This window comes from Lissotriton helveticus, chromosome 9, assembly GCF_964261635.1.
Source record: "Lissotriton helveticus chromosome 9, aLisHel1.1, whole genome shotgun sequence".
Classification (NCBI taxonomy): domain Eukaryota; kingdom Metazoa; phylum Chordata; class Amphibia; order Caudata; family Salamandridae; genus Lissotriton; species Lissotriton helveticus.
In genome coordinates, this window is record NC_136070.1 from 974,174,723 (window position 1) to 974,199,487 (window position 24,765).

General features: G+C 44.9%; 1 protein-coding gene across 1 annotated transcript in view; it reads left to right on the forward strand.

Moving 5' to 3' along the window:
* Positions 1–313: 313 nt before the first annotated feature.
* Positions 314–24,765, forward strand: part of LOC144783339 (maestro heat-like repeat-containing protein family member 1) — a 136,016-nt gene continuing 111,564 nt past the window's right edge. The window contains exons 1-6 of the mRNA XM_078662364.1: positions 314–416; positions 6,606–6,733; positions 8,424–8,546; positions 12,457–12,619; positions 14,092–14,190; positions 15,529–15,650. Coding sequence (XP_078518490.1) covers positions 314–416; positions 6,606–6,733; positions 8,424–8,546; positions 12,457–12,619; positions 14,092–14,190; positions 15,529–15,650 — 738 coding nt within the window. The remainder of the gene's footprint in view (positions 417–6,605; positions 6,734–8,423; positions 8,547–12,456; positions 12,620–14,091; positions 14,191–15,528; positions 15,651–24,765) is intronic.

Here is a 24,765-nt window from a genome sequence, read left to right on the forward strand (position 1 = left end):
AATATTCGTTATGAATAATTCCTCTATTGCCTATTTTCATCATTATGCGCATCTGTTTGTTTAAATTCTTTTGTTTAAATCCTTTTCTTATTTTTATTATTACATTGCTCGGCGCTAGTCCTTCCTTAGGCCAGCGCACCAGTTATTTTATGTTTGTATCCTCTATCCGCTTTTTAAGGTCTTTCTTTTCTTTTTATTATTATATTTGATTGGCGCCAGTCTTTCAGTAGGTTAGCGTACCAGTCATCCTACGCTCGTATCCTTAATCAAATGTTTTCACATTGCGTCTATTATTCGTGCGCTTTCTTCTCAGATGCCAAACAAGATTTGTGGCTTTAAATACCGTGCTACTAAGAACCGCAAACCATTTATCCTGGCAGCCGATTCCAGGCTGGTCCACATACGCGAGGCTCTAAGTAAGTACTACGTGATTGCTGTTTGAAGTCTGACTGCATTGGGTAATTTTTGGACATTGAATTAGGACCCGTTCAAATATCATGTTTTTGGCAACTTTAAGTTATTATTTCCGGCCTTGCCCTTTTTGTGCGATACTCTGCCAATAATTTCGGCAGCTGACTTCAGGCAGGTCCTATTTCGTGAGGTCCTTCTTTAATATTCCTGCTATGTGGTCTACTGTTTCTTTCACTGGGTACTCTCTGACATTTTAAGGGGACTCTCTGTAGGTTGTTTTGACATCGTTCTGTAGTTTTACATAACTGACACCACCACAGAACTTTCGACCTAAGATAGATGATTTTGGGGGAATCGAGACCCATATTCATCTTCTTTAGATTAGAGTCAGCCCACCCTCATTCAAGTTATTTTTCACATGGGGCGAGCAAAGATAGTCTCTACTCACCCTGTACATTATAATTTTGTTATTAGCTCCAGGCGAGGTCGCCCCACCCACCGCTGCTCCTGCCCGCTGATTGCCAGTGCGCTGCCTGCTGCCTTCTGTGTACCTCTCCTCTGACTGCGATTGCCCTCTGTGTTCTTCCCCCCCTCCTGCTGCCTCCGTTTTTGCCGTCTGTATTCCCCTCCGTTTTGCCTTCTGTTCTCCCCTTTTGCCTGTTGTATTTTGCCTCCTGTACTCCCCTTCCCCTTTTGCCTTCTGTACCCCTATTTCCCCCCTTCTGCTGCCCTCCCCCACCTGTTAGCTGTCCTTCTCCAGCCGCCAGACGACCCAGCCGCCGCTGAGCCGCCCTCGGCCCTCCTTCCCGCCACTGACCGCCAGGCGACTCCGCCCCCCCCTGCCCACTGGCCGCCCCACTCCCGCCACCCAGCTGACCTGCCCTCCCGGCTCCTTACTTATAACGCCCCCTGAGCGACCGCGCAGCGGACGCGCGCAGCGGGAGCACCGATTGAGCGCCGAAGGTGTGCCAAAGGTAAGCCCGTCTGCGCCCATCCGCGCCTGGACCGCGCCAGCGCCAGACCCCCTGACCCCCGCAGACGCCAGTCCACCCGCCTGACCTACGACGCAGCCACCCTCAACGCACTCAACCCCGGCCGGATCCCCGGTTGCTACCGAGCCACACTGAGACGCACCCACGGACCCTTCAGCTGCCACTCCTGCAAGTTCACCTGCATCCGGACCTGCACGGCACCAGCACCCACCAAACTGAGCACCAGCAGCAACCACCTGAAGTGCATCCTGCTCAACACTCGCTCCGTCCACAGACACGCCGTCCAACTCTGGAACCTGATCGACACTACATCCCCAGACGTCGCCTTCCTCACGGAAACCTGGATGAACGCCTCCTCAGCGCCCGACATCGCCATCGCCATCCCGGACGGATACAAGATCACCCGGAGGGACCGCGTCAACCAGACCGGTGGAGGCATCGCCATCGTCCACAAGAACACCATCCGCATCATGACCAACACCGACGACACCCTCACAGCCGCCGAGCACCTACATTTCCAGATCCACACCGACCCCAAGACCACCCTCAGAGGCACCCTCATCTACAGACCCCCGGGACCGCGCACACAATTCAGCGAAGACATCGCCGACTTCATCAGCCCGCACGCCCTCCCCTCCGCTGACTACATCCTCCTCGGGGACCTCAACTTTCACCTGGAGAACAACAACGACCGCAACACCACCACCCTGCTGGACAACCTCGCCACCATCGGTCTCAAGCAGCTGGTGACCTCCCCCACCCACTACGCCGGACACACACTCTACCCCATCTTCTCATCCAGCAAGCACATCGCCTTCAGCCACGCCACCAGAATCCACTGGACGGACCACAGCTGCGTCCACTTCAGCTTCAATAAGAACACGATCCACCACCGCCAGCAACAGGTCGCACGCAGAAACTGGAACAAGATCACAGCCGACCAGCTCGCCGCAGCCCTGAGCCAAGACCCCCCCACCAGCTCCACGAACTCCAGCCAGGCTGCCAACAACCTCACGAAGTGGATCAGCAACTGCGCAGACGACCTCGCCCCACTGAGGACCACGCCCAGCAGACCCGGCAGTAAGAAAGCACCTTGGTTCACTGACGAACTCAAGAGCTCCAAGAAGAACTGCCGTGCCCTCGAGCGAGCCTGGCGCAGAGACTATACACCAGACAACATGACCACCCTCAAGCTCGCAACCCGAAAACACCACCAACTGATCCATACCACCAAGAAAACCGCATTCAAGGAACGACTGGACAACAACGCACACAACAGCAAGGAACTCTTCAACATCGTCAAAGAGCTCTCCAATCCCAACGCCGGAAACAACGACATCACCCCATCACAAGACCTCTGCAACTCCCTTGCCTCCTACTTCCACAACAAGATCGCAGACATACACAACAGCTTCAGCACACAACCGACGCACCCTACGACCGCACCAACGACCCCCACCACCACCCTCCGCGCCTGGACCCCGATCACCACCGAAGACACCATCCGCACGATGAACTCCATCCACTCCGGATCCCCAACCGACCCCTGCCCTCACCACATCTTCAACAAGGCCGACGCTGTCATCGCACCCCACCTGCGAGACATCATCAACACCTCCTTCACCACCGCTACCTTCCCAGAGAGCTGGAAGCACGCCGAACTCAGCGCTCTACTGAAGAAACCATCAGCGGACCCCACCGAACTCAAAAACTACCGCCCCATCTCGTTCCTCCCGTTCCCGGCCAAAGTCATCGAGAAGACCGTCAACAAGCAGCTTGCCGCCTTTCTCGAGACGAATGGATCCCTCGACCCCTCGCAGTCCGGCTTCCGGGCCAACCACAGCACCGAGACCGCCCTCATCGCAGCCACCGATGACATCCGAGCCCTGCTCGACAACGGAGAAACTGCGGCCCTCATCCTCCTGGACCTCTCCGCAGCATTCAACACTGTCTGCCACCGCACCCTGGTGCAGCGCCTCAGCAACGTCGGAATCCAAGAGAAGGCACTAGATTGGATCATCACCTTCCTCGCCAGAAGGACACAGAGAGTCCGCCTTCCCCGTTCAGATCAGAAGCCACTGAAGTCATCTGCGGCGTTCCTCAAGGCTCCTCGCTCAGCCCCACCCTCTTCAACGTCTACATGAGCCCCCTCGCGGCCATCGCACGCCAACACAACCTCAACATCATCTCTTACGCCGACGACACCTAGCTGATCCTCTCCCTCACCAGTGACCCCGCCACCGCCAGAGCCAACCTACGCGAAGGGATGACAGACGTAGCCGAGTGGATGATGAACAGCCGCCTGAAACTGAACTCAGACAAGACGGAAGTCCTCATCCTAGGCCCATCACCCTCCGCCTGGGACGACTCATGGTGGCCCACCGCCCTGGGCAGCGCACCCAATCCCACAGACCACGCACGCAACCTGGGCTTCATCCTGGACTCCTCCCTCTCCATGACCAGACAAGTCAACGCCGTCTCCTCGTCATGCTTCAACATCCTGCGCATGCTACATAAGATCTTCAGGTGGATCCCCACCGAGACCAGGAAGACGGTCACCCAGGCCCTCGTCACCAGCCGACTGGACTACGGCAACTCCCTCTACGCCGGAACCACCGCCAAACTCCAGAAGAGACTCCAACGGATCCAGAACGCCTCAGCAAGACTCATCCTCGACATCCCCCGACACAGCCACATTTCCGGACACCTAAGAGACCTGCACTGGCTTCCGGTCAACAAGAGAATCACCTTCCGTCTCCTCACCCACGCACACAAAGCTCTCCACAACCAAGGCCCAAGATACCTCAACAGCCGCCTCAACTTCTACACTCCCACACGCCAGCTTCGATCGACCAACCACGCCCTCGCCGCTGTCCCCCGCATCCGAAGAGCCACCACAGGAGGAAGGTCCTTCTCCTACCTGGCCGCCAAGACCTGGAACACCCTCCCGACCCACCTCCGCCTGACCCAAGACCACCTCACCTTCAGGAAGCAGCTCAAGACCTGGCTGTTCGAGCAGTAGCGGACCCCCCTCCCCAAGCGCCTTGAGACCCTCCGGGTGAGTAGTGCGCTATACAAATGCTTGATTGATTGATTGATTGATTGATTAGTTGGCAATTTAGTGACAACGCATTATCCTTTATTGCAGATTATCATAAGTAGGTGCCTTTGACGTCATATTTAACGAATCCACTGATGAGTTATCCATGACTCAGAATTTTCATTTGGTCTGCCGTCATACAGGTAATCACAGTATAGTACATATAGGATGGCAGTCTACTTTAGACATCTAAATGCAAGTGCTTATGTGGCTTTACTTATTCATTGCAGCTCCTTTGTGCCCGATCATCCGGCTATCTAGTCTTTTTACTTGAAATCTACTATACTGAATCTCTTGTTGGAGTACCTCAGAACAGAACAGGTATTTATATGACTCTGCCTGTCCCTTCCTCCACTTTGATATCCTTTTTTTGGGCAATTGGAGTGATCAATTCATAACATTTTATGGAGGCTCCAGGTTGCTTTATTGAGATCCATCTGGTGCGTTGACGTCTATCTTTGACTTCGCACCTTCATTGCCATTATTAGGTACCTTGGCATGATCTTTTTTTATTCTTCTCAGTTGGTACTGCGGTAGTACACCTCATTGAATCATTTCACTCTTTCTCTGTTTTAATAGCGGCTATATCAGTCAGAGCATGCTACACCCAGCACTTTCTAGTACATAGACTGCGATCATTGTTAGGTAAAGCTCCATGCCTTCTTGTTTCTTCGGTATCTGGGGTGCACCTTGCTTCTTTGCACTTTTTGTGCACGAGCAACTATTTAACGTATCTTTTTTCTTTCTGTACACTACCTATACTCCAACCTTATCAGTGGTAATTCTTTCCTCCTTCTAAATTCAACTTCTATTGCACATGTATAACTTTAATGTCGCTTATTTCATTGTGTTGTTAACACTACATGTTGCAATGTTAATTTATAGTCACTTTTTAGTCCATCACTCGCTCTCTTGCACCAAGTTTATCCTAATAGCCTCAGTATATTGGATTGTGTTATACAATTATGTATGTTCATGTGTATATATTTTTGTTTATATTTCGAATCTCAAGAGGTTTTCCTGAAGAAGGCGTTGTTACGCCGAAACGATCGTAGAGAGTGTCACCGTATCTACTTTAATTCTTGAAAAACCCTTGTCATTTTTTATCTTTAGAAACACAAGTTTTTTAATGTATTATTGATATATGTATTATTTGGTATGATTGTATGCTGATGTTGTTTTAGTTTTAATAATTGATTTATATGCACTGAAACAAAATAAAAAAATATATATATTTTCTGAAAAATGTTTTTGCTGTGTTAGTATACTGAGGCTTTGTTTATTAACTGTTTGTGTGAAACCTTATCTTTAATAGGTATTTTGTTGTCTAGGAACTGTTATTATTGAATTTACTGTTGCCCTGTCCTAGGAACATTATCCAGACTCAGGGGATCCATTTTTATTACACTGAATGTACATCCACAGAAGTCATCTAAAAAAAAGTTGGCAAAACAAATATGGTTCAGGGGTAGGGCTGCCACCTAACTTCTTTCCTATCAGCACCACTGTCATTTTAATGTATCAGTCGGAACAAAAATAAGCTAAATCACCTAATGCAGGAATTTTTATGCCTTATCTGTGTATACTTCAAAGAGCAAATATAAATAGAAAACCAATTTAAATGTGTTCTATGCGTGAGTTATTGATCCATGACAAATGATTAAAGTAAACAAAGAAAGAAGAGTCATTTTGCGAATTAATACATACGATTGTTTTTAAAGTCCTATTTTGGGTCTCTGCAGACTCTTGAAACATCAACATATTACTGCATTTTTCTCTTGGAAGGAAAGGTGGCAACCAAATTTAGGGGTTGAGATCTATTGCCTATGCCAATGCTAGTTTTACCAGTAGTTCATAAGCAGATATATATAGAGAGCATAACACCTACATTCCATATGTAATCAAGCCGTAAAAAAATAACATACAACATAAATTGCACAAGCACAAATGAATCTTGGACATCTATCCTACCTTTAAAAATTCATGCAGATTGTGCTGCGAGTTACAAATGTCTTGTGATACGTTTTTCTAAATGACTAAAGAGCAACATCTGCCTAGACAGTATTCATACATGTGTCTGTTTATTGGGGTTGTCATTACAGTTCGACTGATGGAATCGGTCCGGCGCTTGGACATAGAAAGCCTAATGGGCTTTTTGGATACGTCTGCTTCTGTCCAACCAGATGAGACCATTTTATTGGGTTGTAAAATCCTGGAACATCGAAAAAAGGTATCTGTGAGTCTCCATTGCTTTACATGACACTCAAGGCAATGAGAGGCAGTGAGCTTTAGCTACATATGTGGTTGCCTAACATTGTGTTATATTGTGTAGTGCTGTAGTGTGATATTCTAGGCTTTACTGTACTGTGAAGTACTGTGTGGTGTGAAGTACAGCGGTAATAGCTCAGGTTGTATTGGGTTGTAGTGCAGTGAGTTGCTATAATGTGCAGTATAAATCAGTTATTGTGCGATATTGCAGTGTTATATCACATTTCTGCAAACACAAGGAGATGACGAACAGAGCGCTGAAACCCTCAGTCACTCAGCCCAATCACAGATTTGGGTTGAATCCATCATAGTTCTTTAGCTCACTTCGCAAACCCAGTTCAAACCCAGCCATATGCAAATTAGTCTTGACCCTGTGCCTCATAGTAACAGTCCAGCCCAAACTGCCAAGCCAGGTCTTCCCCGCACCCGAAAACAAGCATCCTGGGACCCGTTAATGTTGAGTGTCAGATAAAGGAGAGATTTCTGAGAGAGCAAGCATTCATGGCTTGTTCCTCCTCTGGGTATGGATAGTTGAGAAAAATTAAGCACCAGAAAAAGGTCAATGATTACCAGTACAAAAGGACACACACCCACACACACATACATGTGTACATTTACTCTTAGACTTTGTAGTAACTTTACTGTTTTTGTCACTTCACCATTTCCAAGCATATATACATGTACAACTATTCTCCAAAGATTGGCCTGAGTCAGTGTTATTGCTTAAAATCTGCTGACAAGGTTTACTACAACTTAGGTTCAATGGGACAACACAGAGCACTCAAGGGATCACAGTTTGTTCTTAAATTAACAAGTAGACGCATTTCGGCATTGCCTGTTTCAGGCCTTGCTTAACAGTGAAAGGAACATCTTAAAAGAGTGTATTTTTATATGTGAAACCCATCATACATCCCGCTAGGGGGATTTGAAAATAGCAAAGGGGGAAAGAGGGCTGCTCTGAAAGAATCACCCGGGAAGGCACTCCGTGAAACAAAATGAAATGTAATGAAACGTAGCAAGTGGCAGACAAAACATCCATGCGTTCGGCTTGTGAAGCCTTGATCTATATATAGATATATATATATATATAGATATATCTTTTTTTTAATTCAAAATAGGTTCATGTATTTCTAACATTTATTTCTATTGGGTTTTATTTTACGTCCTTATCTCCATTATTTGTTATGGAATGGTGTTCCAATTTCAGTGGTTTGCTATGTGTGATTCTGCACTTACTCCAGATCTGGGCTGAAAAACATTTGTAATTGTTTTATGACCTTTATGGCTTAAGTAATAACGTAAGTACAGTTTGTGAATATCAACAAGCTTACCTTGTTGTGGGTAGGTGTTTGTCCCTCCCTAAACACCTCTTTAATCCTTCGTTTACCCCCTTACCTTTTCCAAAATCCCTCCCATTTTATAATAAATGTTCCCCATTTTCCAGCCAATCACCCCTATCCTTCCTACAGATAGAAAAAAACAGTAGGTATACATGAGGGGCATAGATCTCCTCGTAGAATAGATAAGAGAGTTGGAGGCAGAAGTCTTCAGATATAGGGTTTGAGAAAAGCATTTTATAGTATGTCACAGTTTGTGAATAAGTCCCTGATTGACCCTGTTGTTCAGATGCATAAAATGTGCTTTTTACCCAGTTAACACCCCTGCAGGAACTAGCTATTGTACATTCTATGTACACTACCATCACTCAAAGGGATTTGACAGAGAGCAACATGTTGGTGATTTCTGACACTCTGGACAGCATCCTGAAGTACTCGGTAAGCAACAGGTTATCCCCGACAGCTGGTAATTATTCACTCAATCTTGGGAAAGCTCAGGAGCTTCAGGGCAGGAGTTGTAAAACACTGCATCTTTACCTGTGTGGCAAAGCAGAATTACTACTGATCATTCAGTCAGACCTTTAGTATCCCAAATAGTTATGTTGTGATCTGTAGTCAGTATGGAAACAAGCAGATGTGCCATTGTATCGTTAACAGGGTTATACAGATGGCTCTCCCAGAGGTTCTGAAATAATTTACACAGGATGATTATCTTGATGCCACAATGGATGTGAGTAGAGAGCCCAGCTGAAGAAATGCATGGGAGATCCAATGGGGCACTAACAAATAGCAAGATATTCCTGACATGAAAAAGTTTAATTAATTACCCAGTGGCAATAGAAGGGATTTTTTAGGATGTACCACAGGATTGGTGATATCGTGGGAGCTGCAAGAAATATAACAGCTCTTGAAAAGAGAGCACCAACTTAGTTTTACAGTGGGTGGGAATGTAATAATTAATAGGATTATATATTGGAATATTACATATAGAATATCACTTGACATCAATATCCTGACCTAAATGTGGTGATAACTTCTATCAACAATGTTTAGTACAGAATATGTATGCCAGACAATATACTGACAAAGATATTCTAGTAAAACAAACAAGATGATGGACGGAATGTGGCACAATGGCAAAACATTCACCCCCAGTTACAGATCTGGGTTTAATCCATCGTTATTTTGCTCACCAAGCCACCCAGGTTCAGACATGGCCATATGCAAATCAGTCTTGACCCCGTGCCTCATGTGAACAGTCCAGCCCGAACTGCCAAGCCATGTCTTCCCTGGACCGGAATTAAGCATCCTAGGGCCGGTGTCTGGCTATCAGCCATCTTCAGCCAGGATAGCTTGACTCCAGTGGCTCAGTGAGCACGGGACCCACGTCTGGGCATACCCTTCGAACATAGGGTGAACAGCAAAACACACAAGATGATGGACGGAATGTTGCACAGTGGCAAAACATTCACCCCCAGTCACAGATCTGGGTTTAATCCATCGTTATTTTGCTCACCAAGCCACCCCAGTTCAGACATGGCCATTTGCAAATCAGTCTTGACCCTGTCCATCATCTTGTTTGTTTTGCTGTTCACCCTATGTGGGAAGGGTATGCCCAGACGTGGGTATGCCCAGACGTGCTCGGTTGCTACATTTATTCACATATTGCACTGGCTCCCAATGGATAAGAGAATCCACTTCAAGACACTGTGCTTTGCACACAGAATCCTTACTTCCCCTATCCTATCAAATGTATTATTTCCGTAAGTCCCACGTTGTGAGCTGTGTTCTGCAGAGCTAAACTTGGCCTCTGTTCCCCCGAGTCAGAAAAGCAAGAGCAGGAGGGCGCTCGTTCCGTGATAAGGCACCGGCCTTCTCAAACATGCTCCCGGTGACCATCAGGAGTATCCAGAATCATTGGGCTTTCATGAAGGCAGTGAAGACTTGGGAATTTGTTGCCTATTTCTCAACCCCTTCTCTTCTACCACAATATGACCTGGAACTAACGCTGGGATGCCCTATTGCTGGGGCAGCAAAGTGCTTTACAAACTCATTAACATACCATAACATTACAGGGAAGAGAAAAGAAAAAACCCAAAAGGAAAGAATGATAGAATGAGGGAAAAAGAAAGAAAAGAAAGAAAGAAAGAAAGAAAGAAAGAAAGAAAAAAGAAAGAAAGAAAGAAAGAAAGAAAAAAGAAAGAAAGAAAGAAAGAAAAAAGAAAGAAAGAAAGAAAGAAAGGAAAATAAAAAAGAAAGGCAGCGAAATATAGGAAATGAAAAAGGAACAAAATTAAAGAGAAAACTAATGAGGACAAAATAATCAGAGAAAAGAGCACAAGACAGGAAATTAAGGAAGAAAATAAATGAAAGATACAGAAACCAACCTTGAAAGAAATGATTGAAAAGAAGGGAAGAAAGAAGGTATGGCAAAGGAGGAAGTAGAAGTAGAAAAATGAAGAGCACAATAGAGAACGCAAAAAGAAAGAAGGTAAGAGAAAAAAGACAACAAGAAAACTATGGAAAGAAATTAAAAGAAAAAAATTAGAGAAAGAAATTAAAAGAAAACAGAAAGAAAGAGATAAGGTCAGTAGTAGATGAAGAAAAGGCAAGTAGTTGACGAATAAAAGAGGGTAGGAAAGAAAAAAGAACAATAAGTAAATACAACAAAAGGAAAAAGACAGAAAAAGAATAACAGACGAGGAAAGATGAAGACAGAGAAAAAAGATAAGACTGAACGAAAGGAGGGAGAAAAAGAAACAATAAGAGAAAAAAGAGGAGAAAGAAAGACATTGAAAAAGACAGAGTTAGGACAAATGAAAAGAAGGAGCAAAAGCAAGTAAGAGTGGAAGATAGAAAAATAAACAGAGAAAAACAGACATGGGAGAAAAAAGAAAGAATGAAAGAACAAAGTAAATAATTACTGAGAGAAACAAGGAGAGAAAGAAAGGTGAAGAAGAAAGAATTAGCCTGGAAAAGAAAAAAGCAGAGAAAAATAGGGAAACAATTAAGAGATTGAAATAGGAGAAGAAAGAACAACTTTGAAAGAAACAAAGAATGGGGAAGTGGAAGAAAAGTAGAAACTAGAGGTAGAAATGAAAAAAGAAAGAAATATGGCAATCTGAAACTTTTGCCAAAAAGAAAGAGAACTGAAAAAGAATGCACACCAAAAGAGGGAAAGGAAGAAATAATGTAAACAAATAGTAAGAAAGTGAGAAAGAAGGAGAAATTAAGAGAAAGCAAGAAAGAGGGAATAAAATACATTAAGACAGGAACAAGAGACATGAAAGCAAGGAAGAAGAAAGAAAAGGAAAGAAAGGCTAGAAAGAAAGTAGAAAATGAAGAAATTATTTTTCAGAAAAGGGTATTCTGCATCATCCAGCACTCTCAGCTTTTGAGTAAATCTTAGAAACGGGCACAGTGTCTTAAATAGCTTTGTCATCTGTATGGCACCTGCATATCCTCAAGCTTGTTGACAGGCAATTATCATATGTGAGCTACTCAGTAGCAGCCTGCGAGCTACTAGTAACTTGCGATCAACCAGTTGGAGACCCCTGTTTTTAATCCACCCATAAGAAGCATGCCTTTGTAAACTTTTAAATAGCCTACATTCCATCACCTACAATTCTTCTCCTTCTATGCCTTACACTAACACGTACACCAGATATCCTATAAATCTTACACTATTTTCTTCTTATCAACCAATGCCACCAACATTTCAAACTCACATCATTTAACTCACATTATTACCTATACCCCACATACTGACTAACAACCGTTGCACCACCACAGTCATTCTCACCACCCTCAAACCATATGTCTCACAAAATTTGGTAAACGGCTGTCAAACCGAGGATGGCCATCAACCAACCATTTTGTACCTAGAAGGAAACTCTAGGTACCAAAATAAATGTAACAACTCAAGTAACATCCACTGACATCCTGGCGAACCAAAATGAGGAAGTGCCTTCTGTGAGTACCAAAATGGTAGTAAGTTTAGGATTTTGTCTTAAGTTAGTTCTGTGAATCGGGCCCTAAGTGTTTGGTAGTCAGCGATATTCTGTTACAAACTTGAGGGACATCTTGTCCTCCATATTACAATTCCATTATATCCTATGGAACTTGTAATATGGTGGACGGCATATCCATCACATTTATGACGGAGTATCCCATCCGCCAAACTCATAATCAGGCCCTTAATGATGTGTTTAGGCATCTCCTGTTTCACAATATTGTCTGCATACCTGATACTTTGTACTTAATTCTTGTTTTGGATTTGTTTATCTCGTCTGGTGTTTTTGTCATAAATCATTTAAATGACCAATATTTCATATTTCTGCATATTTAGGAGAATTCTGCTGAACTTGAAAGGATGGCTTTAATGTGTCAAATTGCTCTTACCAAGGGGATACCAATGTCAACATCTTCTAGGATTGTAAATCTATTTATGGTGCCATCTATTCAAGAGGAGATTGTGTTTTGGGCCATCCATCAAATGACAATTCAATACGGTAATTTCAAAAATGCTATGTTGTTGTGGAACACTGTGATCTGTGGCAATCTATCGGATTCTACATTGCTTTTAGGTCTGGCTGCAGATAGTATTATCTGACTTTGGCTCATGTCATCACACCACTCAAATACACAGATAGTTGGCTTTGAAGCATGCCCTGACAGATGTTGGCTTCTTCTTTCTGGTCCCTTAATAAAGTGTTTCACATTTTGTATTAGCCCATGGTGGATTAATACATTTTACATTGGTTTTTGATAGTGGGTCAACCACTAGCATTGCATTTCTATGCAAATTGGAAGTGGAAAGAAGCCACACAGGGTATATTTAAGTTATTTTCTACATATGTTTCAAACAAATAGTGGCATTGAGAATAGAAGCCCATGACTTTGTCTTTTCAACCCACATAGTTGAAACACTTAATTTGTGAGGAAATTGACAATGAACAGGAAAATAATATAACAGCAACACTATCTGTTGCGACCCCATGTCATAATGGTTATGCAAATCAACTCTAAGATGATTACTTCTCAGACAGTGCTCATTAAAGACACAAACATCTCAGTGCTAATTCTATCAGGAGGCTTCAAATATGGAGCTCCAGCAATAGGCCTTTGAAGTGAATGGTTGCATCTTAAATATAGGTCCACCGACAGCAATTCTTATTGGACAAACATGTATTGCTACTATTTTGGTTATTATGTTAAAATGATACATATTGTTTTAGATTTGTTGTCGTTCGTAGTCCTTTCACTTTGCAGATTCACATTTTAGCACCATATTCCAGCACCAGATGTTCCTTACAGGTGTTGTTTCATTATGTCTCTTGCTAAAAAACAGTTAAAAACTAAACAGCTCCACACAAACTAACTACATAACTATGAAGCCTTTCTTCTTACAAGGATTTTGGATTTCTGTAAAAATGCAGCAACCCTGCTATAATTCCGCTCTCCTTCATCACCCTTATAAAAAGGTGCAAGTGAATCCAGGGAATCCAGGGTAAAGACAATGTGAAACTTTCTTTTCCGCTTACTGATGGAGGCTGATTGGCTTATATGAGCTGTAAAAAGTTGCTTTGTCTGGAGCATGTTTTGGCTAAATGCCCTACTTGCTTTCTCCAGCAAAGTTAGTATAAACTTTGCTGTAGATGCAGAAATGCATCAACTGCTCCAAGATGCAAAAATTGTAGTTAGGTCTTACTTGTGGGAGCCATGTTAAAAAGGAGTTGCAGTCATTTTGTCAAAAAAGAAAGGCGCCCATTTTCCTATATCAAATCTGGTGAAATTTGGTTCCCCTTTACCTCGGAGGTTTGAAGTTTCATTTGCTGCTGAGTGGAAAATTTAGAAAGCCATGCATCAAGTTAATTTTTAACATGTATCATAACAAACACATGAGCTTTGTAGCACACTCATCATTTTAAGTTGGTATTCGTCTTTCTTTTCATTAATAATGATTTTTTATTTTCTCTTGCAGGACCAGAAATTGAATCACACCTGGGTCTGATTCTCAGAACCTTCTATCCTGTAATGAAGACTGCTTCTACAGTCAACCAGAAATATTGGTTTAGCCTTGGTGTGTACGTGCGCTGGTGGAAGGGTAGGGTTCTGTATGATGGTTGCGGGAGTGTGGGGAAAGGACACCTTTATTAAGAGATGCAATTTCTTATGTCTGATTGGTGCAGAGAATAATAGTCCATAGTCATCCCATAGTTTTGAGCAACTTCTAACTTATCTGCATTGAATACTCATTTGTGGCCCAAATCAGAATTCAACTGCAACATTGGTCTGCATAAAGTGTAACTCCACTACTTTCTAGTACATCTGCCAATTGAACTTGCATGCTGAGCTGCAGTGTCAAGTTTGCCATGTCAGAAGGGGAACACATCTCATGTCTGAAGAGCACACCTCCAGGAAAAACCTATTCTTTTTAGTAACCAAAATATAAGGGCCTGATTTAGAGTTTGGTGGACAAATTGCTCCATTGCAAACTTTACGTCTGTTCCCGCGGACTTATTACAAGTCCTTTATATCCTATTATACCTGTAATTAGACAGACCAGTTCTCCATCACGTGTGTGACGGGATACCCATCTGACAAACCCAGAATCTGGTCTTAAGTTATGAAATTACCTCCATAGGAAGAGGAGCATTAAAACCTGCAGAAACCGTGCATCATTTTCAAGAGGTATTTGTTTATTTCATTTGCACAGGCATCTCGCTGCAACCTACAGCTCACACAATTGCAAACTAAGCACCATATTAAGTAAATGTTTTGACTGGTGCAAATCATGGAGTTAATATATTTTAACCATTTTTACCACTTAAAAAATAGAGAATGCAGGAAGCAAGTTTTGCTCCCAACTAAACATTTACAATATTAGGACAGGAAATTTGAGTCCACACTTTTTGTAATGTTTAAAATAGAAAATTGAGTGAATCAGATGTATGAGATTAAATTGGTTCCGTTTCTTCCTTCCTGAGGAGCAAAATAGTGCAAAATCATTACACCACTTTTTTTACTCTGGTGATACCCGAACCAGCACTTCTTTGTTAACCACATACAAATTTAAGTAGAAAGCACCCTTGTGATACATATTTGTCCTTTCATTCTTTTGAGTTCAATACAGTGAGTTGCAGTAATGTGGAATGATTACCATGTAATGTCTAGTGTCTAGAATGCTACAAAAGTACAATAGGATGTAGGATTGAAATGGATGCCATTACATGACCCATGAGAGTCAGAGAAAACCTATGTGAATTGAGTCTAATTCATGCAAAAAATCATTTGCTGTCAGCAAACACATTGCACTGTTTTTGTTCAGTATGTCCTACCAGGCAAGGTGGTGAATGTGCAGAATAATGCAACAGTTAAGCCTTTGATCTTTAACTGTGATTTTTTACTGTTTCTGCAGTCATTGAGATGTTAGCAGGCCAGTTTGCTGCCACTGTAGATGCTCCCTTAGTCACACTTTTCTTTGAAGCCTACTCAGCCTGCAAGGTCTTTCTTCTTGAAACCATCCCCAGTCTGCAGGAGGTGAGTTGGAAAAGTGGGGAAATAACAGAGCGCAGAGGGTGATTTATTAGAGCTGTACCGTTTTGTGAGAAGACTGATTTATACACAAGACTCCCTCTGCCTTTGAATATGCACTTCATTTGATGAACTACAAACAAAATGTAATTCCTTCTCTTGATCCAGACTTGCAATCCCTATTCTTGTAGATTACTAAAATGTGTAAAAACCTGTATTGTACCATACCAAGTATCCAATGCATATCAGGCAGCTATGTAAAACAAAATTAAAGCTAAACCATGTCATAATACTAAAGTACTAAGGAACAGTAAGTGTAATAAGTATTTTTGAAAAAGAAAGGGACAGAGTGAGATACTAGGGTAATTTAATAAAATCGGAGTTGCAGGAGTCTCTGTTTTACGTCTACCACAATCTTAACAGGTAGAGGAGGCAAGGAGAACAATGGGTATTGGGATAAAATGATGGTACAGATTTAAAATGGTATTGAGGATTAATGGCAGGAGTGGTAGTGAGGGGCTTCAGGGAAGAGATGACTTAAGTAGGGGAGTAGGAAACAGGTGAGAGACGTGGTGGGTGGCAGGGAAAACATATAAAATACAAAAGTGGAGGAGGGGAGTAAACAGGGAGAGTGGATGTAGAACTCTCATCCAAATAACACAAGTGAGGGTTGTGAGGGATACGGAATAGGAAGGGTATGGCGGCGAACCCAAGGGTCTATGCACTTTTAAAAATGGAATTGGAGGTAATTACTCCGATATTAAATTCATTAATCAGGATAAATATAAACACTTGGAATTATAATATATTTGAAGTATTTGTGGAAACAAATTCATGGATAAGATTTCTATTTTTCAGAATCAGTCTTGTCTAGTTTTTTATACTGCCAGTAAAACAAGCCTCTGCCTTTGTAAGTCAAAAAAACGTCCTGGAGAACAGGTGTCAGGTGCAGCTGCCTCTACAGGGAACCACCTACTTCCACATGTGGCTCATGTTTTTTAGTAGTTAATGTCTAGTGTGGGGTACTGAAAACCAGGTGTAATTTAAGTGTAACGCTTGCCAATAATTCTACCCTCACTTACGCTAATAACCAATGCCCCCAAACTCATAACCCCATTTCTAACACCCAAACCACCTGTGCCCTCCATATTGCTCTTCCCTCTATTCACCCATTTTCCCCTACTCTTCATCCTCTTAACACACTTCTCCCCCAAACCCTGATGGTACCCTTCCTCACACCCCTCTCGTCCTCTCCTCTCCTCCTCTGCCCCTTCCCAAGCCTCTACTTCTAATCAATCGCTCTCTCCTGAATCCCCCTTGACATCCCCAACTCACTCTGCATCTCCCCAAATCTCTTGCTCATGAACAAACCAAATCCCGCGCCCTCTAATAACACTCCCGCCAACTCCCATTCTCACCTCTCCAACTCCCAACCCCACCTCCTGCCCCAGCTATACTACCAAAATACCCCTCATTGCCCCTCACTCTATTACACACCCTTCTCCGAGCCTCCCTTTTCTTAACTACACTCCTTCTCCCACATTGATGTTATTTCTCCCCACACTCATTTCAACCTCTTACCCTCTACTCAAAACTATCTCCTTCCTCTCTCAGTGCCCCGCCCTCCTCCACCCCCCCTCCATGCCTCGACATGATTTTACGTCCCTCACCTACTCCCGACAACCTTCCCTCCCTGAACATTAACTTCCTCCTACCAACCAATACTGAAAATACACCCTTCCCCACCCCTGCCCCTTCTGTTCCCCCGCTCACCCTCCTTACCCAAACACTCATCAACATTGACTGAAATATTACTACCTTAGTGACCAAACTCTCTCTACTTAGAGAGGATTATAAACAACTTATATCCCTCAGCCCCAGGGCCCCCCACTTTACTTCTACTTCTCCCTACTTCTCCCTACTCTGGCTTTCAAAAGGTCACTGTCAGAAAAAGGGTTACCAATTCTGCAGGGGGTAGCATGGAGCCAAACTTCAGAGGACATGTGTGAAGCATCCACGCAGTACTCACAGACGACACACCAGGCACACCACAAAAGAGACACGACACCGCTTCTGGTTAGAAAAAGAATAAGTGTTGTATTATCTCCAACCAGCAAAGGTAAAACACAACAATAGCAGTAATCACAATGAGGTGCCAACTGGCGCCAGAGCAAGTATACCCGGGGGATTATTTACAAGGAAAAATGGGAGAAATAAGAAAAAGGGTTAAGGAAGTCCATTAGTGTCCAGCTGAAATAAAAGAATGTCAGGAAATGCGTAACACATATGATTGATATTGCAGGGCAAACTCAGACCTTCATCCTTGGCCTCACCTAGAAGTAAGTTGTAGGCGTAAAGTCAGGCATTAGACATAAGATACACATTAGGTATGAAGGTAACTCCTGCCTGGCGTTTGCATCCACTGCAACAAAAGGAACATTGAGCAAACAACATTACATCAGGCCTAGAAAGGCATATTCACATTTACCATGGGCACCAATAACTCTTTGGAGCATCCTGGGGCAAGTAAGTACACCATCAAATCAACCTTAGGTGCCGAACCTTAACATCAGGCAGGAATTCACGAGCACCTCCTGCAAGAAAAGAAACAATGGGTGCATAACATTGACATCGGGCCTACAACCTCAGTAGAGGGACCTCTGGGCATCAGGCAGGAGCCTTATCCTTGGGCAGGAATCACGGTGCTCATAAGATTTGCAGAGCACACATCCACATTGGCTCAACTAATCATGAGTAGGGGCACAGTGACCTAAGCACCCAGCCTTAACCGAATAGGGGCTCAAAAGCACTTCCCGGTGACATAAAAACACTAGGCACCCAAGACCGGCATTCCCCCCCCCCTCAACAGTGGTATCACACATGAGGCAGGACCATCTGCAGCTAAACTTCCATAGCCTGACTTCCCCTATTGGCCTGGAATCAGGCAACTAACTACTGCAGGCACAACCCAGGTCCCTGAACCACCCGGGGCCCATACCTCCGAGTCTCTGTCCTGGGTCTACTGGCCCAACGTTGCAGGTGCCCGCTGCCAGGCGGGGCACCTGGAGAACAATACTGTTCCTGGGAGCGGCAGTTCACCACGGAATGCTGGCATCGGGGGTTGGGCACCGACAGTATGCCCCGATACACCCCCCAACACAGTCTGTTTGATCCCCACACTCACCGGGCTCTTGGCAATGTCTCCACACTTCTGCTCCTCGCTCCGGGCTTCCTAGGAAGTAGGGTGAAAGCCAGGCACCGACAATGTGCCTCGATGCCTCACCAGACAGACGCAGACACTGCTCCCCGAGCGGAGGTGGGGTAGGCTCCTGCCCTATTTACAAGGCTGAGAGGCGGTAGCGCTTAGGAACACAAAAGCAGCCTCTTCCAGCTGCGCAGCGCTAGCCACCACACAGCGCTTCTCCTCAGCCCAGCTCCTCATAAAGCGCTTCTAGATCACAGAGCTTAGCAGGCAGCACTTATCCAGGGCCAGGCAGCCCTTCCAACAGTCCAGCGCTTGGTTGAAGCGGCGCTTTGCAGGCACACACAGCAGGCAGTACAGTTCAGGCACTTCAGGACTACCCAGGGCTTCTGCAGCACAGCGCTTCCAGGATTATAGCGCTTGGCATGCAGCGCCTCCTCCAGGCCCAGCACGTCCAGGAGCACAGCGAAAGGGGGCGGACAGTCCCAGCAGCAGGCTCAGGGTAACACTCCTCACCTCCTGGGGGGGGGGTCCCAGATGCTCCTTCACTTCTGGGCGCTTCTTTGCGCAGCGCTTGCATAGGGCAGGGTCCCGGCAGCTCCAGGGACCTAGGGGGGCCCTCCTTCCTCAGGGGTCCGGGGGACAGAGCAGTAGGCACTACTGGGCCAGGTCAGCAGGTAGTGGGGGCATCATCAAAGCAGGGTGGTAGGCGTTTACCATCCCCACTGCAGCGTGGCCCTCCTCTCACACGGCAGCCTGAACTCCTGAAGTGGGGCTCCACTAGCCCTGGGGACAGTAGGGGGGTCCTAGATGGGTGCAGGGTCCAGCACACAGGCCCAAGTGGCGGTATCCCCTGGCAGCAGGTCCCCTCACATTCCTGTCCCAGCTCTGTCTCTGCTCATCACATCTCTACTGCTCTCCCTATACCAGAATGCCTGGAAGCTTCTAGAAGGTCCCTCCAAATGCTGGGATTGCTGGGTACCAGACAACTAGACCGCTAACCCACCGCAGACAGGCAAACTAGTTCTAACTGGCTCAGGGGGAGGAGTAGAGCACCCTGGGTGCCAGGCTTTCCCTCCAAATGCATGGGTGGCTGGGTACCTAACAACTAGACTGCTAACCTCCTGCAGTCAGGTGGCACAACGCATAGCCTTGGCAGCCATTTTAAATGCAAAACACAAATGCAGCATTTCACCAGGGTACATGTTTACAATGGGGGAAAATAAATGTACACACCATTGCATTACATTTAACATTAACATGGCGTCTCACACCACACATGGACTATTCAGTAACCTTTACCATGGGGGAGACATCCTACATGTTGGGGGGTGAAAGCGAAAAATGTGGGGGAAAAGGGCCAAGTTCAACAGTCACTAATCCCAAACACTGGAGAACTACTCCCCTCCGCTGCCGTACTCATAGGCCTCATCGCACATTGAACGGTCTCTCAAAATCTGACCTCTCTGCCCTTTGCAAATCTTACCTCCCTTCAACACCGCCTAAGGATCTCTCCCCCTCACTCTCTCATCCCAGTTATCCTGGGGACTAGTCGAATCCCCCCTCTCCCTGCTCCCCCAGACTCCCCCTTCAACGTACCACCACTCGACCATTTGCCATACATCTGAAATCTCTCACCTTCCTTCAACACCGCCTAAAGATCTCTCCCCCCTCACTCTCTCATTACAGTTATCCTGGGGGCTAGTGGAATCCCACTCTCTCCTAGCTCCCCCAGACTCCCCCGCAACATACCATCATCTTCTCCCACCCTCTCAAAACTAACCCTTATCCCCTAACCTGTATGCTTGTCAACTGCCGCTCGGCCGGTTGCCATGCATCCGAAATCTCTGAAAATATCTTGAGTGAAGTTATTGATATCGCCTTCCTCACTGAAACATGGCTGAATGATCACTCATCACCCATCCTTGACCTACTCTGCCCCCCTGGCTACTCTATCATCAGAAAGGACAGACCAGTGGGGAAAGGAGGGGGAATAGCTATAATCTTTAAAAACCAACTCCAACTCTCTCTTGCCAAGAATACTGACTACTCAACTTTCGAATACCTAGGTGCTGAACTCAATATCTACCAACTCTTGGTGACACTCCTCACTTTGTAGACAAATTATCCAACCTTCTTACTCAATCCTCTCTATCTAACTCCAAAGGTCTCTTCCTTGGCGATCTCAATCTCCACTGGAATGAACAAGATAACCCCTCAGTTACACTTCTTTCCAATCTCCTAGAGATTAACGACCTCAAACAACTCTGCCTCTCCCCAACTCACTCTAAAGGCGCCATTCTTGATGTCATCATCTCTAACAATGACCTGGCCTCCCTTTCCAACATCATCCCTATTGACTAGTCAGACCACCACCTCATTCGTTTCACAATCTCCCCCTCGGCCCCGATCCCCCCACCGAAAAGCACCATTACTGTGAAATTAATTCGAAACTTTGATCTCATCCCCCCCGGAGTATTGGAGTCCAAACTCAACTTCGCCTCACCCCTCTTTCTCTTAACACCAATGAGCTCACCGAGCATTTCAATAAATCGGTCTCTGAGGTTCTAGACCAAATAGCTCAGTCTAAACTTAAAACAAAAAAAAAATCCCCTCTAAATCTTGGTTTAACTCAGACCTCAACATAGAAAGACGTGCTCTCAGAATGACTTAAAGAACCTGGAAACTAGACCCTTCTCCCTCCCATATTGCCCTCCTCAGAGCTGCCAGATCCTCCTACAAGAAACACATCTTTAATGAAAAGGTATCTTTTTTCTGTTCGCAACTCTCAAGTGCCAAATATAGACCCAGAGAACTGTTCAACATTGTTAGAAAACAAACCTCCGCTACCCCCTTTAATCTTACGGCCTCCACTACCAAATGTGAAGAAATCGCCAACTACTTCTCTGAAAAATTGGCAAGATTGATCAAACTTTTGCTCAAATTCAGACCCCTCCCAACTGACAGAGTACCCCGGAAGCCGCCCCTGTACTCCCTGCCTTAGCCACACTGCCCCCTGTTTCATCCCCACTCCTTTCTGCTGCAATCATACCTGAAACCAACTCCGCCCACCAACAACTTAAAAACAAAGCCTCATTTCATAATTTCCTCCCTGTATCCAAACTTGAAGCCTCTAATATCTTGTCTAAACTAAAACCATCTTCTCACACAAAAGACCCTCTCCCTTCTAACCTTGTCCAAGATCTTAAACATGTCATTGTCCCATACTGGACCATTATCATCAACTCCTCCCTTACCTCGGGGTGTGTCGTAGTCTCCCTTCAACTTGGTCAAATCACCTCCATTCTCAAAAACCCTAAAGCTGATCCTGACGATCCTAACAACCTCCGCCCTATCTCCAACCTCCCCCTCTTCTCCAAAGCCCTTGATAGATATGCCCTACTCCAACTGGACAAACACATTGACACTTTCAACCTTCTTGACCCTCTACAATCCGTCTTTCATAAAGGCTGTAGCACTGAAACCGCATTGCTAAAAATCGTTGATGACATCCACCATACCCTGATACGGGTGTGTCCTCCCTACTCATTAACCTCAACCTCTCTGCTGCATTTGACACTGTCAACCACACAACCCTACTTAACACACTCAAATGTTGGTTTGGCCTTAATGGCCCTGTCCTTAACTGGTTCACTTCCTATTCTCAACATAGAACTCAACAAGTCAAAATCAAAAATTGTCTCTCAAACCCTTCTCAAGTCTCTCGTGGTGTTCCCCAAGGTTCTATTCTCTCTCCAGCACTTTTCAAACTCTTTATGGAACCCCTCACTGCCATACTAAAACAAGCCAGAATTAACTAGTACCTATTCGCCGATGACACTCAACTATACTGTAAAATTAAATCCCATTCTGATGTCCTGCACCTAAATAACACCTTGATTTTGATCCAATCCAGGTTCCACTCCAACCATCTCAACCTCAACCCTAATAAAACTGAAATTATTCTTTTCTCCCCTGAAAACAACTCACTCCCTATGCAATCATGGATCTCCGATCTCAATGCCCTCAACTGCCCACTCTCCTTATCCAAAACAGTTAAAACTCTGGGCATTACATTTGACAATAAGCTTACTCTCAATTCCCATATAAAAAACTAGGCTAAAGGAGCACTCTGCACTCTCTGCCAGCTCAAAAAAATAAAACCATTCATCCCAGATGAAGATTTCAAATCCATACTGCTAGTCCTCTCGAAAATTGACTACTGCAACGATATCCTTTCCCGAACCCCCAAAGTCCACCTTGCCCCCCTCAAAACCATAATCAACCTGGTGGCCAGACTTATAACGGACACTAGACGTTTCAACCACATCTCTCCTGCCCTTAAAGTCCTTAAATGGCTTCCTCTTGAAGGCAGATCTGCCTACAAAACTGCCTGCATTACACACAAAGCCCCTCACATTAAGTCCCCGATCTACCTCTCAAGCAAACTCAAAATAGCAGGCTGCTCCCATCAGTTGAGAAGCACCAACACACTCCTCCTCGTCCCCCCTCTTCAAAAAAGAAAGCCTCTAAATCTCGTTCCTTCTCAGGTAATGCTCCCAACATATGGAACACCCTCCCTATTGATTTATGCTGGAACCCCTCTTACTTCAGCTTCAAAAAAGACTTCAAACTCTACCTGGTTCACAAATATTGGGGCCCTTAAATCTTCTCTCTTTTCGTCTACGCCTCCCTCTCCCCAAACAATCCACCCCTCCTCCTCCCCCCTGACTTTTCTTCCCCCTCTCCCCTACCCTTTCTCCCCCTCCCCATCTCCGTGATCCCTTCCTTTCACTCCTTCACCCCTCCGCGCACATCAAACCTGCTTCCTAAGCATGGGCGGATTTTGCGGATCCACGATTCACAAATTTGCGTATTCACGGATCGTGGATCCGCAAAATCCGCGTACCAGCGGATTTTCGTAATTGCGGATTTGGGGCGGGGCTTCCATACGAGTGCACATGCCTCTTGTGTGTATAAAAGGTCAGATACCGATCATAGACAGCTGCCCAGCCTTGACATCGCTCACGATTGTTTTTGGGGCCGATAAATGAGTCACTGAATTTAAGCTTCAACTAGGGCTCATGCTTACATAAGTAAGCTTCCGGTTGAGGTTTGATTTTGTGCCAGGACCATCGTGCCAGAATGAACCCTGCCCTTCATATTTATTCAACAAGACGCCACCGTTTTGGGAAGAGGGCACAGCTGCCTTGCCTGTAAACTATTTTACGATGGCGCCGGCAAGCTGCCAGCGCCATCCTAAAATAGTTGCTACATTAGCTTCAACAGGAAGCGCGAATAGATAAAATCAAGCAGATGCACGAGCGCCTGCTTGATTTTATCTATTAGTGCTTCCTGTTGAAGCTAATTTAGTAACTATTTTACGATGGCGCTGGCAGCTTGCCGGCGCCATCGTAAAATAGTTACAACAACTGGCCAGCAAGGGTTGAACTTTTGACCTAGGAATCCGCCGCTCGCGGATTGCGAATTTTCGGTAAATTCGCGAGAGTTCGCGGATCGCGAATTTACCAAAAAAAAGCAAAATCCGCGAGCGGAGCGGATTTAGCGCTCATGCTTACTGCTTCCTATATACACTAACCAAGTAGTTAATCCTCTTGTTGCTGTAAATAATTGTATGTACGCACTATATCTTTTCCTTCAAGCAGTTCCCTCTGTCGCTTATTTACCAACGCAAAATGTTATGTTTACTTTGTTCCCTATACTGAAAAATTTTATGTTTACTTTGTTCCCTATACTGATCTTAACTTAACACCGCACTTTATTACTGTATTTTTTAACTTTATGATGTGTATTTCTTCGGATACTTTCCGACTGTATTATCTTCATACTTATGTAAAGCGCTCTGATACCCATGGATGTAGCCAGCGCTATAGAAAACCTTTCTAAATAAATAAATAA